Source organism: Somniosus microcephalus, chromosome 14 (genome assembly GCF_052327205.1).
Source record: "Somniosus microcephalus isolate GS21.2 chromosome 14, FLI_Smic_1.0, whole genome shotgun sequence".
Classification (NCBI taxonomy): domain Eukaryota; kingdom Metazoa; phylum Chordata; class Chondrichthyes; order Squaliformes; family Somniosidae; genus Somniosus; species Somniosus microcephalus.
The window spans coordinates 113,062,703-113,082,646 of NC_141000.1; the positions used below are offsets into that span (position 1 = coordinate 113,062,703).

General features: G+C 45.6%; 2 protein-coding genes across 7 annotated transcripts in view; both read right to left on the reverse strand.

Moving 5' to 3' along the window:
- The window catches only part of prdm15 (PR domain containing 15), a 72,558-nt gene extending 65,484 nt beyond the window's left edge, over nucleotides 1-7,074 (reverse strand). For 2 of the 6 annotated variants that reach the window (XM_086007220.1, XM_086007216.1), the window contains exons 1-2: nucleotides 6,936-7,059; nucleotides 855-946 (exon numbers count right to left, since the gene is read on the reverse strand). In XM_086007220.1, the coding sequence (XP_085863346.1) occupies nucleotides 855-911 (57 nt within the window). In that variant the 5' untranslated portion in view covers nucleotides 912-946; nucleotides 6,936-7,059. Of the gene's footprint in view, nucleotides 1-854; nucleotides 947-4,698; nucleotides 6,302-6,935 lie in introns of those variants that run through there. The other 4 variants (XM_086007217.1, XM_086007218.1, XM_086007221.1 and 1 more) reach the window with 4 other exon arrangements.
- Nucleotides 7,075-11,503: 4,429 nt separating this feature from the next.
- Nucleotides 11,504-19,944, reverse strand: part of c2cd2 (C2 calcium dependent domain containing 2) — a 51,823-nt gene continuing 43,382 nt past the window's right edge. The window contains exons 12-14 of the mRNA XM_086007223.1: nucleotides 18,727-18,854; nucleotides 16,815-17,124; nucleotides 11,504-15,430 (exon numbers count right to left, since the gene is read on the reverse strand). Of these exons, the coding sequence (XP_085863349.1) occupies nucleotides 15,222-15,430; nucleotides 16,815-17,124; nucleotides 18,727-18,854 (647 nt within the window). The 3' untranslated portion in view covers nucleotides 11,504-15,221. The remainder of the gene's footprint in view (nucleotides 15,431-16,814; nucleotides 17,125-18,726; nucleotides 18,855-19,944) is intronic.

Below are 19,944 nucleotides of genomic sequence, written 5' to 3' on the forward strand. Positions count from 1 at the left end.
ACCCTCCGTTAGAGAGTCAGACAGGGTCTTTCTGAGCACTTGGCACAGACCTTTTGGTGATTTTATATTTGCCGATTTTGTATGATGAAAGATTACACACAGATTTCTGGCTTCATTCCCTCAGTCCCCAGGTATGCACCAGGCACTGAAGACCCCCCCCAACACCCGCTCCCCCCCCCCATCTCACCCCCTCACTGCCAGCCGCTCAGCAGCTTTAGTCGCTGATTGGATGAGCCTCAAAGAGAAGGCCAGCAAGGTCGCAGGTCTGACTTTGTGCTGAACTACCTCACAGACCTCGATCTTACATGAGCTGCAGGATAGAAACGGGCTCAGCTAGGACGGTGCCCTTTATTAAACAGATTAAATACAACTCTAGGCTCACACAGAAAGAATAGCTGCTTGGGCATCGAACGTCCATCGATCGAGAATGTCTTCTGGAGGGAAAGGGAGAAAATCGGCAAATATAAAATCACCAAAAGGTCTGTGCCAAGTGCTCAGAAAGACCCTGTCTGACTCTCTAACGGAGGGTCATTTTGTCTAGCACATCTTCTGCCCCTTTTAACTCACGTGTTCCATAGAAGCAGGTAGCCAATGGGCAGTACACAGAACGGGAGGATATAGTAAAGTTGGATTGCCAATATGACTCCACTCCCTGATTATAGAGAGTCAGGAAATTAGAGAAAACTTCAAGTGGAGCGAGAGAGAGACACACACACACGTCACATTGCAGGCCACAGTGAGTGAGAAGCATCATCATTTCAACGCCTGAGATCTGGGTACATATTATGGGACAGGCTGTGAGGTGATTCCCCTGTTTCAGATATAATGTGCCCCACCTGAAATGGTTAACTTACTTTCTCTTTCAGCTTATCAAGGACCTGCTCTGTATTTGCAGCATTTTCTGTCTTCATTTCAGAATTCCGGTATTTCTTGTTTCAATTATTATCTAAAACATAAAGGTTACATATTCTAAATCCTACACCCCTTCAGTGCATATTCTGCGAGATTTACAAAGGCCTGCCTCATGTTTCTTTCATATGACAGAATCTGATCTCCTGCATTCTTTAGCATACATACAGACACACTCAGTCTACCACATCCAAAGCAGGTTGCGACCATCACCGTTAATCTCTCACCTCACGGCCGTTGCCAGAAGAGGTTTTTAAGGGCGACGCGCCGGAAGAAAGACAGCCCGCCACATGTAATCCCTCAATGCGCTGGGCGTTTATAAACAAGATGAGCTAAAGTGGCTGGGACTGGTGCCGAAACAGCTGATTTCAACAGCAGCGGAGGCCTCAGCTCGCTCGGGGTGGGGGGGGAGAAACATCAGCCAGGGTTCCTGCTTTCGGATCGCTATCTGCTGACCCCTGCTGCAGCCTGCATGTCTGGACATGGCTGTGATGAAATTCACGGTCAAATAGCCAGCCGCTGCTCACCATCCAGACTCAGGCATGTAAAGTAGCCGTAGGCTAATTGAATGGCCAAACAGGGTCGAGGGGCTGAACGGCCTACTCCTGTTCCCATGTCTGCTCAAGGTACTGGGCGGTGTCCATGAAACCACATCCCAGCGTCAGAGAGGAGGTGGGGAGGGACTAAAAAAGATGATGGAGATGTTGGGAGTCTTGCTAGTCAAATCTCAGAGCTGTCAACACTGTCAATCTAGGAACATAGGAACAGGAGTAGGCCATAAAGCCCCTCGAGCCTGTTCCGACATCCAATTAGATCATGGCTGGTTCCCTATCCCTTAATACTCTTGCCTAACAAAAATCCATCAATCTCAGTTTTGACGTTTTCAACTGACCCTCAATCTCAACAGCTTTTTGAGAGAGTGTTAACAGATTTCCACTATCCTTTGTGTGAAGAAGTGCTTCCAGGCCTAGCTCTAATTTTAAGATTATGCCTCTTTATTCTGGACTACCTCTCCAGAGGAAATAGTTTCTATCTACCCTATCAAATCCTTTAATCATCTTAAACGCCTCAATTAGATCACTCTTTTTTTTATATCCATTGGATGTGGGCGTCACTGGCAAGGCCAGAATTTACTGCCCATCCCTAATTGACCTGGAGAAGGTGCTGGAGAGCTGCCATTTCAGAGGGCAGTTAAGAGTCACCACATTGCTGGGGGGGGGGGGGGGGGGGGGTCTGGTGTCACAAAGGTAAGGACGGCAGATTTCCTTCCCTAAATGACATTAGTGAACCAGATGGGTTTTTATGACATTCCGATAGTTTCATGGTCACCATTACTGATACTAGCTTTTTATTTCAGATTTTTTTATTTGCTGCCATGGTGGGATTTGAACGGATGATTAGTCCAGACCTCTTGCTTACTAGTCCAGTAACATAACCAGTATGCTACCGTACCTCAAACTCTTCTGTACTCAAGGGAATACAAGCCTAGTCTATGTGACCTGTCCTCAAATCTCACTCCACAGTGGCAGCATTAGGGAAACGTGAAATTTATGGGATGAATGGAACAATCCCATTTAGGATGTTGCTCTACTATACGTAGGGTAAAAAGCATATGGGATCCTAGGTTTTATACGCAAGAATACAGAGTATAAAGCAAAGTGGTAATGCTAAATGTGTAATAAACACAGAAAATGCTGGAAATACTCAGCAGGTCAGGCAGCATCTGTGGAGAGAGAGAAACAGAGTTAACGTTTCAGGTTGTTGACTTTGCAACTGAACTGGAAGAAGTTAAAGATTAAGCAAGTACAGAGGCAGGGAAAGGGGGGAGGGGAGGAAAGAACAAAAGGGAAGGTCTGTGATAGGATGGAAGGCAGGAGAGATTAAAAGACAAAAGGGATGATGGTGCGAGGCAAAAGCAGATGGTAATGGGACAAGTAAAGAAACAGAAGATGGGTCTAGAGGAGGTGTAAATGACAACAGCAGGATCAGCACCAGCACCTGCTGTTCATAAAAATGGGAGCAGTAATTATGATCTGAAACTGTTGAACTCAGTGTTGAGTCCGAAAGGTTGTAGAATGCCTAATTGAAAGATGAGATGCTGTTCCTGAAGCTTCATTAGAGACATAGGAACTGGAGGAGGGCATTCAGCCCCTTGAGCCTGTTCTGCCATTCAATGAGATCATGGCTGACCTGTGACCTAACTCCATATACCCACCTTTGCCCCATATACCTTAATAGCTTTGGTTAACAAAAAGCTATCAATCTCCGATTTAAAATTAACAATTGATCTAGCATCAATTGCCGTTTGCGGAAGAGAGTTCCAAACTTCTACCACCCTTTGTGCGTAGAAGTGTTTCCTAATTTCGCTCCTGAAAAGGTCTGGATCTACTTGTCCTTCTGAACTGTTAGAACAGTGTCGGCGGCCGAGGACAGTGAGGTCAGAGTGGGAGTGGGGCGGTGAATTAAATGCTAAACATGTCACTGCTTAGGCTGCAGTTAAAATACCGGGGTCAGTTTTTGGGCTCTGTACTTTAGGAGCGATGTCAAGATCATGGAGAGGGTAAATTCACTGGGACAGTACCAGGGATTAGAGACTTTATTACGAGGGAAGCCCAAAGAAACTAGAGCTCCTTTCATTAGAATAAAGAAGGTTATGAGTCGATCTGATGGAGGTGTTGAAAATGTATGACTGTTCTGATGTGAATAGGGAAGAACTATTGCCACTGATCACTAACTAGAAGGGATACATTTAAAATAACTAGGATGTGGAATTCCCCACCAGAAACAGTGGTGGGAAGGATTCATGACATCTATTATGAGGAAAGTGAACAGTAGGGGGAAAGGACAGTGAATAGCTCTTTTTGTAAACCAGAACAGACTCAATGGGCCGAATGGCTACCTTCTGTGTTCTACAATTCCATAGTTCTAAGTGATGTATCTCTGAGAAATCAACACTTTCGCTGCCTCCTGGATTTTTTTTAATACATCAATTATGGTACTTGGGTAGCACATTACAGCTCACTGCATGGAAACATGCAGGACACTATTGTGGCACGTCGAGGCAATTGTCCCAATTACAGGCATCGGTGCGAGACTGATGCCTGCTTTAGAATGGAGTGAGTTGGCAGCACTAAGTTAGTTACACTGTCTTCTCCTCCTTGTCACTACTAGGCCAGGCAAGCACAATGCCGACTAATATTTAGCATCAGACGTGGCTCAGATGCCAACAGCCTCGCCTTGGAGTCAGAAGGTTGTGGGTTCAAGCTCCACTCCAGAGACTTGAGCACAAAAATCTCAGCTGACACTCCAGTGCGGTAGTGAGGAAACACTGCACTGTCGGAGGTGCCGTCTTTCGGATGAGAATTTAAACCGAGGCCGCGCCTGCTCTCTCGGGTAGAAGTAAAAGATCCCGTGGCACAATTCAAAGAGGAGCTGGGGAGTTCTCCCCGTGTCCTGGTCAGCATTTATCCCTCAACCAACACCTAAAAACAGATGATCTGGTCATTTATTTCACTGCTGTCTGTGGGAGCTTCCTGTGTGCAAATTGGCAGCTGAATTTCCTACCTTACAACAGCAACTACACTTCAAAAGTTCTTATCGGTTGTAAAGCGCTTTGGGACGTCCGGAGGTCGTGAAAGGTGCTATATAAATGCAAGTTAGTTCTTTATTTAAAAAATAAGTTCAACAACCTCCCAAATGGCACAACAAACCCAAAGGGAACATTTAAAAGTTCTCGTTGCATAGGTTCCAGTTACATTATAGCTGGTGGAAAGCCTGGTGTGAGACTACCTCCTTCAGGTGATGCCACGTCACATGCCAGAATTCAATTTGTCCGACCTCACCTCCGGGTTATACTTCCGCGTACAGTCCGTGTTGACGCAAAGACCAAGGCGTTTTCACAGCGGCACAAACCCGGCTTGGCTGTTAAATGTGCTTATATTTCAGAATGAAGCGCGTCAAAACAGCTCGCACTTTTAAACCGCGCATGAACGGGTCGCACCACCAAACGAGTAAGAGACGGCAGACCTGCCCAATTCCAATGCTGCAGCAAGCAAGGGTAAACAACACACGCACACAAAACTGGCCGATATTGATGTGTAGAAACAGCCCTGAATCTATCTGCAACCAATGTCACTGACCTTGCAGAACCATACTCCCACTGCATATGAAAGTCTAAAAAAGCACCTATAAATAGGTTTTAAGGAATTCCAAAATACCGCCAGGGAAGGATTTAATAAATCACTTGTAATAAAAAAAAACTGAGGTCTAGCTAAAGGGCTTGATGAAATCTCTGCCATGGTTGTCCAGCCTAACCAAGACCCATTCGAGCCTCATTCCTCTCAACAGCTCTCGCTGTTGCAAAATAAACTCACCTCCACATCTTGAATGGGTTTACAGTTATGGCTCACTTTTTGGTTTAGTGATGACAGATCCAACAATATCACCTCCAACAGTTCTACACTGTCCTGGACCTTTAGTCTAATCTGGACCAGAGCTCATGTCATAGAGCAGGACATGCCTACATCTCCCACATGATCAGCAGGTCATGATTATTACAGATTATTCATTATCCACAGCATTTTCTTTTGTAATTTCTCCCTAGAAAATATACGTAAATTGGTCTGTGATCAATTGTTGCAAGATTGCAAACATTTTGACACACAAGTACAGCAGCTGGCAAAAAAAGTTGGAAAAAATTGTAATAATGTGGATTTTTGATGGAAGAATTTTTTTTAAAATGTCATTTAGGTATTAAAAAAACTTGATGCACGGTGACCCATTAAGGTATTAAATTAAAAATACTGATGCATGGTGAGCCTGCAGTGCCTTTCGTTATGCCCAGATTAAGAAGCACTGCCTATCCCTGCTGCTGGAGAGAGTTGAATGAGTTGCTCTGGATGTGGAGCAGATTGCAGGAGTGGGAGCTGCTCTGGATTATGGAGCAGATTGCAGGAGTGGGAGCCGCTCTGGGTTATGGAGCAGATTGCAGGAGTGGGAGCTGCTCTGGATTATGGAGCCGATTGCAGGAGTGGGAGCTGCTCTGGATTATGGAGCAGATTGCAGGAGTGAGAGCTGCTCTGGATTATGGAGCCGATTGCAGGAGTGGGAGCTGCTCTGGATTATGGAGCCGATTGCAGGAGTGGGAGCTGCTCTGGATTATGGAGCCGATTGCAGGAGTGGGAGCTGCTCTGGATGTGGTGGAGCAGATTGCAGGAGTGAGCGTTGCTCTGGATTATGGAGCAGATTGCAGGAGTGGGAGCTGCTCTGGATTATGGAGCAGATTGCAGGAGTGGGAGCTGCTCTGGATTATGGAGCAGATTGCAGGAGTGGGAGCAGCTCTGGATTATGGAGCAGATTGCAGGAGTGGGAGCTGCTCTGGATTATGGAGCAGATTGCAGGAGTGAGAGCTGCTCTGGATTATGGAGCAGACTCCAGGAGTGGGAGCCGCTCTGGATTACGGAGCTGATTGCAGGAGTGGGAGCTGCTCTGGATTATGGAGCAGATTGCAGGAGTGGGAGCAGCTCTGGATTATGGAGCAGATTGCAGGAGTGGGAGCTGCTCTGGATTATGGAGCAGATTGCAGGAGTGAGAGCTGCTCTGGATTATGGAGCCGACTCCAGGAGTGGGAGCTGCTCTGGATTATGGAGCCGATTGCAGGAGTGGGAGCCGCTCTGGATTATGGAGCTGATTGCAGGAGTGGGAGCTGCTCTGGAGGAGGCGGTTGTTGTGGTTGTTTTGGGGGGCGGGAGGATTGCACGGTCCGGGTTGCGCTGGCGATCCGGGCGCCGGCGCGCTATTTTAAGCCGGGTTTTAAGAGCGATCCGCTCGCCACATTGTAACAAAGAACAGGCGGAATGGCGGCCGGAATGGAAACCCCAGCGTCCCTGGCAGCGCAACCTTCCCGAGCGGGTCACCCGGGCCCGAGGCAAGCCTCCCGAGTGTAGGGCGGGCTGCAGCTCCCCACCCCATCCCCCCGCACAGCCCGGGCTCACCGAGCCCCCAACACCCCCCGGTGCCCCACCTACCTCCCTCCCTCCGGGGCCGGTGCCGGGACCACGGCCGCGCCGGGTTTTGCCCCCCGCTCCTTTCTCCCTTCCGCAGCTTCGAGTCTCGCGGATCCTGACTCCGGGTTCCAGTCCGCTCCCGCCTCAGTGCGCAGGAACGGACGCCTCCCTCGCCCAGCTGCCTGCCGGGCCTTGTAGTCTTTTTTTCTCTTCTCCGGCCGCGCTAATTGGACTACAACTCCCGTCATGCCATCTTGCTCAGCCCCCCCGGGAGTTGTAGTTTTTCCTCCCGCTGCCTGCCGGGAGTTGTCGTCTTTTTCCCGCCGAGTCCCCGGTTGAAAAGCGTCTCTCCGCGGCCTGGCGGACTGCAGCTCCCCCGCATGCCGCTCGGCTTTCTTCTTGACTGCGAAGTGGCTTTCCTCCTTTAAGACGCTCCTTAAGACTTACCTCTTTGACCAAGCTTTTGGTCACCTACCTGATATCTCGTGGCTCGGTGTCAAGTTTTGTTAGATAACGCTTCTGTGAAGCGCCTTGAGGCGTTTTACTGCGTTAAAGGTGTTATATAAATGCAAAGGGTTTGCCCCGAAACGTTGACTCTATTTTCTCTCCACGGATGTTGCCTGGCCTACTGAGTTTTTCCAGCATTTTCTGTTATATAAATGGAAGTTGCTGTTAAGGACAAGAGCAGCAGTATGATTGGGAACACCAGCACCTCCAAGTCACAAATCATCCTAAGCTGGATGTAAATTGCCATTCTTTCATCTTTGCTGGGTCAGTATCCTGGAATTCACTGCCTCGTCCCATTGTAGGAACATCATCACCCCAGGGACTGCAGCGGTTCAAGGCCCACCGCCATCTTCTAGGGATGGACAACAAATGCAGCCTTGCCAGAGTCGCCCACATCTCAAGAGCAAGGATTAAGGGCCAGAGTCACCTTCCTGCTGTTTCCAAATGTGCGTGTGGTACAGCCGTATTTCAAATCAAGTCCTGGTGAAAGCCCCTCAGGAAAAAAGTGTGGACCAGCTATTTTCCTTGTGGGTGCGATCATGGCACGCCCGTAGCTAGCATAGAGCCTGATAGTCATTTTCCTCCATTACAACAGTGCCTACACTTCAAAAGGACTTAGTTGGCCATTAAAGAGCTTTGGGATGGCCTGAGGCCGTGGAAGGCACTGTAGAAATTCAAGTCTTTCTTTTAGGACTCATTAACATTGGACAAAGAAAGTACTTTTAATTTTACTGGTTGGTGAAGTTCCTAAAGATCTTTTACAAAGAACACAACATGGGGCCCAAAAATGGTCTGATTTAGGGAGTACTGATTATTAGAGTAAATAAGGAGAAAGGGATTCCAATGGTGGGTGGGTTGGTAAAAAGAGGATATGGATTTAAGATAATTGGCAAAAGAAACAGAAAGGGGAGATGAGAAGAATTTTTTGAATGTAGTTATGATCTAGAATGCACTGACTGAAAGAAGCTGATTCAAGTCACTTTCAAACAGGAATTGGATGAATACTTGAAAATGTTTCCTTTTTAGGGCAATGGGGACAGCGTGGGGGAGTGGGACTAATTGGATAGCTATTCCAATCAGCAAACACAGGCACAATAGGCCAAATGGCCCATTCTGTGCTGTAAGTTTCTAAAATATCCTTTAGGGAAGGAAACCAGTGGGTCTGTATGTGACTCAATTCCCACACCAACATGATTGACTAGTAACTGCCCTCAAGTTGATTCAAAACTGTTACTTATCACAGACTGCAGCTGAAGGCCCACCACCACCTCCTTCGGAGAGCAACTAGAGATGAGCAAGAAGTTGCTAGCCTGGCCAGTAAAGCCCAGATCCCTAGGATCATTTAAAATTCACCCTAGAGGTTTGGTGGATAGATTGTTAAACCTGTTGGTTCAGTGTTCACAGGCAGTCAAGAAAGCAAATAAAACCTAGGAATGTATAGCCAAGGATGGGATTTTTAAATCTATGACATTTTAACTGGCCTTGGTGAGGCCACATCGGGAGTGCTGCGTTCAGTTTTGGGTTTTAAAAAAAAATAAAAGATGTAGAATTATTGGATGGAGTCGTTAATAGCTAATAAATTGATTCCTGAACTTGGTTTGAATTAGAACGGATAAAAACCTTTTATTTATATAGCTTCTTTCACAACCTCAGGACGTCCCAAAGCGCTTTACAGCCAATGAAGTACTTCAAGTGCAGTCACTGCTGTAATGTAGGAAATGCGGCAGCCAATTGCACACAGCAAGCTCCCACAAACAGCAATGTGATAATGACCAGATAAATCATCTTTAAATAGTGCTATGGGATCTTTATGTCCACCCAAAAGTGCAGACAGAGCCTCAGGTTAGTGTCTCATCTGTAAAGAAATCACCTCCAACAGTGAAGCACTCCCTCAGTATCGTATTGGAGCATCAGCCTAGATTAGGTGCTCAAGCCTCTGGAGTGGGGCTTGAACCCACGACCTTCTGATTAGAGGCGAGAGTGCTCCCACTGAAACCAAGCGGACACTAACGCAGGTTTTGTTAAAGATTTTCACAAAGAGGTATGAGAATTTGGTTCCAGGAAAGCACTGTTAGGCACAGGATTCAAGGACTAGAGGACACAGTTTAAAATTAAAGGCATCAAAAAATAAGGAAATTTAGGCAATGGCCCAGAAATTCGGGTCGGGGGCTTCCCGCGGGTGCAAGCCCCCGACCTGCACTTACCTAGCGTGCCGGCCATTGAGCTGTGGGCCCGCATGGGATGCCGATCCTGGGCCTCCTCCAACTGCCGGCGCGCAGTGCTTGCGTATCCCAGGGCGCAGTTAGTTCGATGCGTCCCCTAGGATCACGTGGGCCATGGAGAGCCAATGGTAGCAGGGAATGCTTCATTCATAAGTTTGACAGGAAGAGCTGTCAAACCTATAAAATACTATAAGCCCCAAAACATCACTAAAACCTCAAATAAATTTTAAAAATCACATGAAATAACTATTTTAAACAATAACTTTAATTTTTGAAAAAATTACATTTTCTAACGGGGCTAAAAATAAACTTACCTTTCTTTAAAGTATTTAAAAATAATAAACTTGTGGAAAAAATGTTTTAATTTTAATTAATTCACCACTTACCTTGTTAAAAGCAGGCCTTGCGCCTGCTTTTTAAAAGTGTAACTCCTGGAGACTTACCCTCCCGGAGAAACCTGGAAAAAAAACATAAGTTCAATGTGCACGCGCTGCCTCTCCAGCGCATGCGTTCAACTTCTGAACCCCTTCTTTCAGGGGAACGGAAGTGCCGGTTTCCCGCGCATGCACGAAACCGGCACTTTCGTTGGACCTACGCACGAGTACCCCGTGCGTACACACGCGTTGGGACCCGAATTTCTGGGCCAATATATTTTTATGTAACAGATTACCAGCAGGGTAATGGAACAGAAAGCCATGGCAGGGTACTAAAAAGGATTGAATGAATTCTCATTAGGAAAGGGCATACAGCAAGGAATCCAGAATCACAGTAAGGAAATTGATGGTTGGTTTGGGTAGCCTAAATAGACCAATATTAGCCACAATTGGGAATCCAGATGTGACCAATTGTATTTTTGAACGATAAATAAAAAGGTACTGGACAGTTGTCCATTATGATCCAATGATCGCACCCATTCACACGGTATTATGAGCGTGTACTTAAACCTTCTTGTTTAGTGTCAGCTATGGCTCAGTTGGTAACACTCTAGGCTTAAGTTTATGGGCTCAATTCCCACTCCAGAATTGGGCACATAATCTCGGCTGACATCTTATGGATGAGATGTTAAACAGGTGGACGTAAAAGGTCTGCCCTCAGGTGGATGTAAAAGATTCCATGGCAATATTTCAAAGAACAGCGGGGCCGGTGATGTCCTGATCAATATTTATCCCTCAACATCACTTCTTAAAACAAACCAGATTATCTGGTCGTTATGTTGCTGTTTGTGGGACCTTGCTATGCTTTTCCTACAATGATCGACACTTCAAAAGTACTTAATTGGCTATAAAGCACTTTGATTGTGAAAGGTGCTAAGGAAATGCAAGTCTCTTATGTTAAATACTTAATGCATTGCGCGCAAAGAGTTTTCTGCTAAAATGAGTGCATGTGGCTAGTCAGCAATTTCTATTGAACCGTGGCTGCAGTGTGTACCATCTACAAGATGCACTGCAGCAACTCCCAAACCTGCGACCTCTTCCACCTAGAAGGACAAGGGCAGCAGGCGCATGGGAACACCACCACCTCCAAGTTCCCCTCCAAGTCACACACCATCCTGACTTAGAAATATATCGCCGATCCTTCATCGTTGCTGGGTCAAAATCCTGGCACTCCCTCCCTAACAGCACTGTGGGAGTACCTTCACCACACGGACTGCAGCGGTTCAAGAAGGCAGCTCACCACCACCTTCTCAAGGGCAATTAGGGATGGGCAATAAATGCTGTCCTTGCCAGCGACGCCCACATCCCATAAACAAATTTTAAAAAACACGGAGGCAGACCACTGGCGGTCTTCTCCCCAAATGTGACAATGATGAAACAATCCCATCTGCCCTGCATTCGGCAACAAGAACAAAAGAGCAGAGAGTCACGATTCTCAATATTTATTGCATTAGTTACATAGAATTAAGACACTGTAGTTTTACATACAAAGGCAACTGGGGAACTTCAGTGTTTCTGCTTTGAAGCGAGACTTAACATGCAGCATTTCCTTTGATAAATCATCAATAACTTAGTGTGCAATCCATTTTCAGTTCTGTTTTCTGGCTCAGTTCCATGAACATCATACACGTATATATTTTTTTCCCTTTACTAATTCTAGGTAGGTAGAGAGCACCAAAGGAAGGTTCCAGTTACGGTTTACGGAAAGCCTACAATGTGCCCGTGCTAATAAAAAAAAATATTTACAAGTTTATACGGAAACAGTACACTTTTAATGGAGATATAGGATTCTTATAGGCAGTAGTAATATAGGGAGGGGTACACGGCCCTTTTTTCACTCTTTGGTCACGGGTTTAATTCCCTAGTAAACACTGGGCTCGACGTGCAATAATTCACATGCGAGGACTTGCCTGTTCCAATTTGATAGAGACTCTATGTAATTGGATTAATACCCTCTTCCCCCCCCTCATCTCACCCCAAACAAAAGGGCAGTAAAAGCTTGGAAGTCTTTTCAGGAAAAATAAAAGTTAGGTTTGAAAGAGTGGGGACTGCGGAACTGTGTACAGTACTTTGATAGCACACCCCCCTCAACTATCAGCGGGCGCTGTCAGTACTGAACACTAAAGTCCTGAATTGACAGAAACCACACACAGACACACACAATAATGATTGGCAGGTCACTCGTTGGGAATAATTTTAGACTCTATGCTACTTACATCATCATTACTTGTAATGTAATTTAATTTAAAAAAAAGTCACTGAGCTATAAAGAATACCTGGAAGTCCGTAGTGGAAGAACAGCATCATGTAAACCCAGCACACAAGTTTACCCCACCCCCAAAATAACTCAATAATGAAATAGAAACTGGGGGAGGGAGGAAAGAGAGCGGGGAGAAAGAAAGAGGAAAGCAGGGAAAAAGTTTTATTTTTTATTTTTTTTATTTAAAAAAGTGACAAAATCCACAGGGTCTGTCAAAAATCATGCCACCTCTCGGGCAACTGAACTGCGTGGGAAAGAGTAACAAGCTTTTAATTGGTCTCTATACCCCATTCAGTACTTGGCGTGGGCAGCATGGTAAAATGGAGATCTGCCCTAGGATACATGGAACTGGAATGGAATTCTGGAAGAGTACAAGTTATTTTGCCCTCATCTATTTGATGTTGTGGATTTTGTCACTACATTTGAGTTTGTAGCAACAGTAAATATTCCATCAGCATGGCTAGATGACAAAAACGGACATCAGTGGCATTGTCAGAGTGGCGGGACTAAAATATGGCTATAACCCAAGCAGCGCTAAATTCCAATACATCCTGAAGCGGAGGAGGAAAGACAGGCCACCACACAGTTATTCAATGACCCCCGAAATACTGTTAGGCAAAACTGACAGTAGCAAAAATAAAGTCACAGCATAAAGAGCAAGATGTCAATTGGTCGCCCTTGTAAACCAAATAATTTGGGAATTTTTTTTTAAAGTCACCCGAGGTAGGAAGGTACAAATTCTGAGGTTGTTTCCTTTTGCTGTATTCTTAAAAGTCCGACAAATGTTTCAGTCTGAAGCCTGGCTTAACATCCCAGCAAACATCAGGGATGCCAAGGTGGTCAGGCATTCACCCTCCAAGCCCAACAATAAAATGGCACCTTCAGAACTGGGTATCTGTAGCCTTTTTTTTTATTTTTATAAATTGCCCCCCACCCACCACCAGAAGGAAGTGCACCCTGAAGGCTTCAGAAGTAGCACAGCAGCAGCCGCACCACATTCCCCGGGCAGGACGGGAACTTGGGTCAAGTTACGAGAAACGGGAGGATTCAGGCGACAACTTCTCATCAAAAAAAAATTCAAGTGCAGTTTCAGAAGATTCCTCGGGTTCCACTAAACATGTGGCACTTAAAGTGGCACAGTGCAGCAGCATGCTCACATGGCCTTTAGGAAGCTCAAGATTGTTTATTTTATTTTATTTTTTAAACAGTGTTAAAGGTGATGTTACATTCCCTAAAATACTACCCAATGAAAAAATGGAGGGTGCTATTTCATATACACACACAAACCTACTGAACGCTGATTTTTGTCCTATTTCAAATACCTTCAACACAGTGAACGATTACATACTTGGTGTCATTACAATTCTATTTTTGTAGTGGTGGTTTTTCTTCTGTGTGCGCCTCTTCCTTGGTTCATAGTCCCAAACTGTAAGCTATATAAAGAGCCAAGAAGCAGGCTTGCAATCTTGTCAGAAACTTCGCCAATTCAGTGCCGTAGAGGGGAACCGGACACTGTCGAGCTCGATCCTGGAGCCCCTGTAGTGTAAAATATCAGGCTACAGGACATAGCTTCTTTTTGGCACACACCAAACTTAATGGTTCTGATATTTTGGCTTAAAAATTACAAATTAAACAAGGTCGCCCAAAGCTACTTAGTCAACAATATCAATATTTTTCATTTGAATTCCATCATTTGTGTTTTAGAAGGGACGCAGTCATTCCTCTCGCTGCGCTCATTTGATTATCTCGTCTCAGAACCTTCTCTCTGTTTCAGGGAATTTCACTCTGGTCACACTGCTTTTTCCCCCTCCGCGAGGAATTCTGTGCCAAGGGGGTCGAGGCAGGGTGCTGGTTCCCATACAGCACACACTTCACTTCCTGCCTCCCACCCCTGCTACACGATGGCTATTTGGCAGCTTCTACAAGAAGAACCACTGCTCCTCCGCGATCTCGTTCACCCACAATTCTCAAGGTACAAACGGTCTCATTAGATCGGCACCATTCAAAAAAAAAGGTAATTAGTGTTCTAACCACAAGTTGCTCACAGAATGACTCTCTTATCAGAGCAAGTCTTCTGAAGGAACAAAATGAAAACAGCGAGCATTCAAAGATTATGCCGCTTGTTCACTTCTTTATAATTGGCTCAGTGAGGCCTGGAATTAGGTCTTGGAGCAGACACATCCTGCTCAGGCCTGGGAGTAGGCCTCTCGGTCAGTTTTATAGACAAATGGGGAGATGAGAATGGAAGTGGTGAGGGGGGCGGGGGGGCAGTGGACGACAGAAGGAAGCAGCGAGAGAAATTACTGTAACAGGAGAGCAGAACAATGGAATTGAGGAAATGACAGGTTACTCGGGGTTTAAACCCCATTTTGTGTATATATACCAACTGAAAATTAGTCTGGACGCCAGACCTAAATCTATATTGCAAAGCTGCCTCTAACCTGGCAAGGTTAGCTCAGATAGAGATGAATACTTCAGCTGAAGAGGAAGGTTGCATCTTAAGCAGGTTTATCTGTGGTAGGAACTGGGTGAAACTTAGTGTTAAAGACGGCCCCGACATGTCTGAAGACTTGCACCATACCCGCTGCTCGTTAGAGAGAAAATCCAAAAGCCCACAGAACCCCTCCACACACACAAAATGGTGTTGCAATTTTCCTCAATGAGCAAGAAGTAAAATTTAAAAAAAATAAGCTTCCTTCTAAACTGGAATAATTCTGATGCAGCAAGCCTCAGTCACGACAAGTCAAATAAAATCTTGAGGCTATTGGTGTTTGCACATTCCCGAGTCACAGTGCAACAGAGTGGGACGGAGGAAGAGGGCAGGAAGAGAGAGAGAGAGGGGGAGAGAGAGAGAGAGAGAGTTAAACTCAAGTGTTCGGGACTTTTAATCCACGGTGGAGCTGTTAAATTTAGCTTTGCTTTTGGATTTCGGGAAAAGCCTTTTAATGTGCTTCCTGGCCGACTTCCTCTCCTTCTCCAGGGGCGTTGGCTGCTCCAGATAAACCAGGTCATTGTGCGACTGGCTCATCCCAGGTTCCTTCTGATGATGTCGCCGCCGGAAAAAGAATTTTGCGCCACTCCGCATAAAGCCACCTAAGAAAAACAAACCACATTTGCATAGCAAATCAGGTCCTGCACAAAAGCAAATCAAGAAATAAAACACACACAAAAAAGCAAAATACCGCGGATGCTGGAAATCTGAAAGAAAAACAGAAAATGCTGGAAATACTCAGCAGGTCAGGCAGCATCTGTGGAGAAACAGAGTTAACGTTTCAGGTCAATGACCTTTCGACAATATATATATTATATATTAAATTAAATGGTTTATTTTCCCATCCTTAATGGAAACAAACAGGCTTGTGTTGGAGGGTTTGTGCATATATTGAATTACAGTCTCTTCCCCCCCCCCCAACAATTGAGTGCGGAAAGCCTTTGTGCCATGTGGCAGCGGATCAGACATTGCCAGTTTCGCTCTCTTCTGTCCAGAGTTAGTGGATTTCAGCTGGGGTGTTGCTTCAATTGGACTCACTGCTCTTCAGCCGAGTTGGGAAAAAACCCACCAAGCTCCTGCTCACTATCTGGTAACCCTGACTGGAAGAATGCACGTGCAGGAGTTAGGTTAGGACAGGATCAGGCTCACTGCAATACTTCCTTCCTCTCCTCCCCCAAATACCCTTCCGACACGGAGTCTAGGAACACACGCACACGAAGGATGGCCACTTAGCGGAGGTACTGGAGGGCCTTATAGAATCACGTCCCAGCAAAACCTACTGGGTTCTGAAGCGGGGCTGGGGGGGAGCGAAGGAGGCTGCAGATTCTTCTTCTTCTTTAGGGACAATTCAAATCCAATAGTTGCAGTGGTTTCCTTTCCTTTTCCCAACGAAGGTGATGGACAGACAGCTGCCCTCAATCCCTTACTCCACTTTAAAAATCGGGTGAAGAGAAGCTCAGTTCTCCCTAAAGTTTCTTTCTCTCTCTCTCAATGCCTCCCCCCACTCCTCCTTACTGGTGCTCACTATTAACTGAACCTATATTCTCAACCATGGCACAATGCATTGAGGCAACAGGTCGCCGAGGTCTTGTACCAAATCAATCTCCTGCGCCAATGGTTAGCGTTATAAATTTCCCACACAGCAAGTTTTTTTTGTCAAGTCCCTGAATCTCTACAAATTCGTTGGTGAGGGGAATCTAATGATTTGCATTGAAGTCTCCAAAAAGCTACGCAACAAATATGTTTCAACAAAAAAAAAATCAAGGGCTCCTTCCTTCACCCACCCTGAAACTTGAGAACCCGAGCCATGGGGTAGGGGGCAGAAAAGAGGAACACACGGCCCTACCATTTAAGGAGGACTGACACAATGGCAACACAACTCTGGAGAGAAGAGATTCCAGTGAGTGAAGGTGGCTTTTCACTTCTCTCCAAAAAGAGTTAAAAAAACACATTTCCAGGTTTTTGGGAACTCAAAAGAACATTTACCTCTGGATTTTTTCATAGTTCCTGCTTCCGAGCCACCGATGGAAATATCGGACCTTTGTTCAAAATCCAGGTCTTCCTGAGAGCCATCGTTCCACTGGTTCAATTGGCGAGCAACTCGAATTGCGGGCGCAGCTCCCTCGCCAGCACAAAGCTCCGTCTCGGGTAAACCGCGAGTTCGTGTTTTTTCTGTAGAGAGCCCAGCGATGCATTCGGAGGAAGAGTGGGGATGAGGTTCCTGCCTCAGGGACGCGTCCATCGCAGCTGCATAATCAGCAGACGGGGTCATTTCATCATCTACAGCCAAGGGAGCCTAGAGGGCAAAAAATGAGAAATCATCTCTTCAGATTAGGAATTGCTTGCAACCAATTCAAACATCTTTTTGGGGGGGGGGGGGGGGGGGGGGGGGGAGTCTAAATTTGAACCAAATATTCAATGCCAACAAATCAAAACCATCAAAAAAATTTCCCTTGCGCCACTAAATGAAATCCCATGAATAGGAACCAAGTGTGCGTTAAGAGAAAACATCCTTCATGAAGTTTGACAAATATGCAACAGGTTTTTTAGAAGCAGAGACAAGACTTGGTGAAACACAGGTTATTCAGACACCCCAAAAGAAAAAAAATATTTCCACCACCAAGTGCGGAGATTCTAATTTATATACAAGTCTCCCAACAGGACAAGAGAAGCAAAGTCGCCTCCAAGTCACACACCATCCCGATTTGAACATATACCATTTCTTCATTGTCGCAGTCTCAATATTCTGGAAATACCCATCTAACGCCATCACCGGAGCACCATCACCAAAGAGCAAGGCGGCCACTACCAATGTTGTCGCTAATTCTTTTTTGGCTGTGCGGCTGCTTTAAAGGGGCGGCCCAGCCCATTCAAAATATCGCAAGCACAGTGGTTTCCATTACAGAGCCACTGATTGGCCTACGTGGGACCTCCAGATCGCTGCACCGCTTAACGAGAACATTGCCCATTACCAGGGATGGACAATAAATGCAGCCATGCCAGCATTGCCCACATCCCGAAAACATAACAAAAAACATACATCATACCACCTTGAGTTACTACAGTTTAGAAGAATGAGAGGGGATCTCGTGGAAACGTATTAAATTCTGACAGGGCTAGACAGACTGGATGCAGGGAGGATGTTTCCCCTGGCTGGGGGGGTCTAGAACCAGGGGTCACAATCTGAGGATACGGGGTAGGACATTTAGGACTGAGATGAGGTGAGGAGAAATGTCTTCATTCAGAGGATGGTGAACCTGTGGAATTCTCTACCACAGAAGGCTGTGGAGGCCAAGTCACTGAATACATTTAAGGAGATAGATAGATTTCTAGACACAAAAGGCATCAAGGGGTATGGGAAGAGAGCGGGAATATGGTATTGCGATAGAGGATCAGCCATGATCATATTGAATGGCGGAGCAGGCGCGAAGGGCCGAATGGCCTACTCCTGCTCCTATTTTTCTATGTTTTGTGCCCTACCAGCATGTGTGTGTATTGGTAAAGACGAGTGGCTAGAATACCCGTAACATTTTTACATTTCTGAGCTGAAGGGAGAGAAAGATCATCAGGTCCATCAATGCGAAACCCACTTCGTGCCTTGCCCTTAACACCAGTAACGTTAATCCCTAACCAAAGAAAAACAAATAAACCTCCATGACCAATTTGACCGGAAAAATCCTCCCCAACTCGACAAGGCAAACCAAGCAATCTCCAGGAGACCACAATTACCCATTACGCATCATATTCCACACAAACTATAATCACCGCCCCCCCATTAACGCGACGCCTAAAATGAATCCCAAATTTGTGAAGTGTAGACATTGTTTGAGAAAGGGAGAAGAAAAATTAAATTGACTGATGGAGAGGAAGCTAATCCCCGACATGATACAGCACCTACCTTTGTAACACCCGAAATTAGAATTGTACTTTTCTTGATGGGCGATTTCAACTTATGCTTTGCGGACTCAGTTAGTTGTCGAATCGCTGCTTCAGCCACCGGGTCCGAGCCACTCAACTGCAGGAGCTCTACAAGAATTTAAAGATTGAAATCAATGCACACATCACTTCCAAACACTCCGTGTGGTTATCACAGTAAGAGAAGTTGACCAAAGGCAAACTACACCTGGTATAACTACAACCAAATCCAAGTTATACATAAAGACCAATACAAAAGCAAAATATGGCAGATGCTGGAAATCTGAAACAGAAACAGAAAATGCTGGAAATACTCAGGTCAGGCAGCCTCTGTGGAGAGAGAAACAGAGTTAACATTTCAGGTTCTGACTAAAGGTCATTAGCCTGAAATGTTAACTTGGTTTCTCTCTCCACAGATGCTGCCTGACCTGCTGAGTGTTTCCAGCATTTTCTGTTTTTATTACACATAAAGATCATTCTCCTGAACTGGCTTATTCCTTTCTATGATGCCATACTCAAGACCCACTGACAATTTTAGTGTAGGGGCAGCAGCAACCAGTGTCCCTCTAGTTCCTGCTCAATCAGAAATCTTACTTTTTGTGGATTAGAATAATGACAACATTGGTTACAATAAGGAATAGGCTGCTGCCCATGTACGGTGTAGTTATGTTAATCCATTCAGCCCATATTCAAGTACTTCATTGCAGAACGTTTTAAAATTCTTGGTAAACTTTTAGAATTAAGCAGGCACATTAGATCAGCAACACTTGTGAACTATGGATGGATATGGGGAAAGGCAGAGTTGACCCTTCCCCAGTGACAGAGTTGCCAAATATCTCCCTACCAAGACAGAAAGATCAGAGCTTCCCCGTCAGGCATCTCCTCAAATCTGTCAAGAGCTCAGACAGTCTGCCCACCGTCTGCTAGAGTGCCGGGGACAATTCAGAGTGATTAATACAGTTCCCAGCTTTTTAGAAAGGAAGAATTTCTATAGCGCCTTTCACAACCTCAGGACGTCCCAAAGCACTTTACAGCCAATAAAGTACATTTTTTTTTGAAGTGTAGTCACTGTTGTAATATAGGAAACATGGCAGCCAATTTGCGCACAGCAAGCTCCCACAAACAGCAATGAAATAAATGACCAGATACGGAGGGATAAATGTTGGCCAGGACACTGGGAGAACTCCCCTGCTCCTCTTCG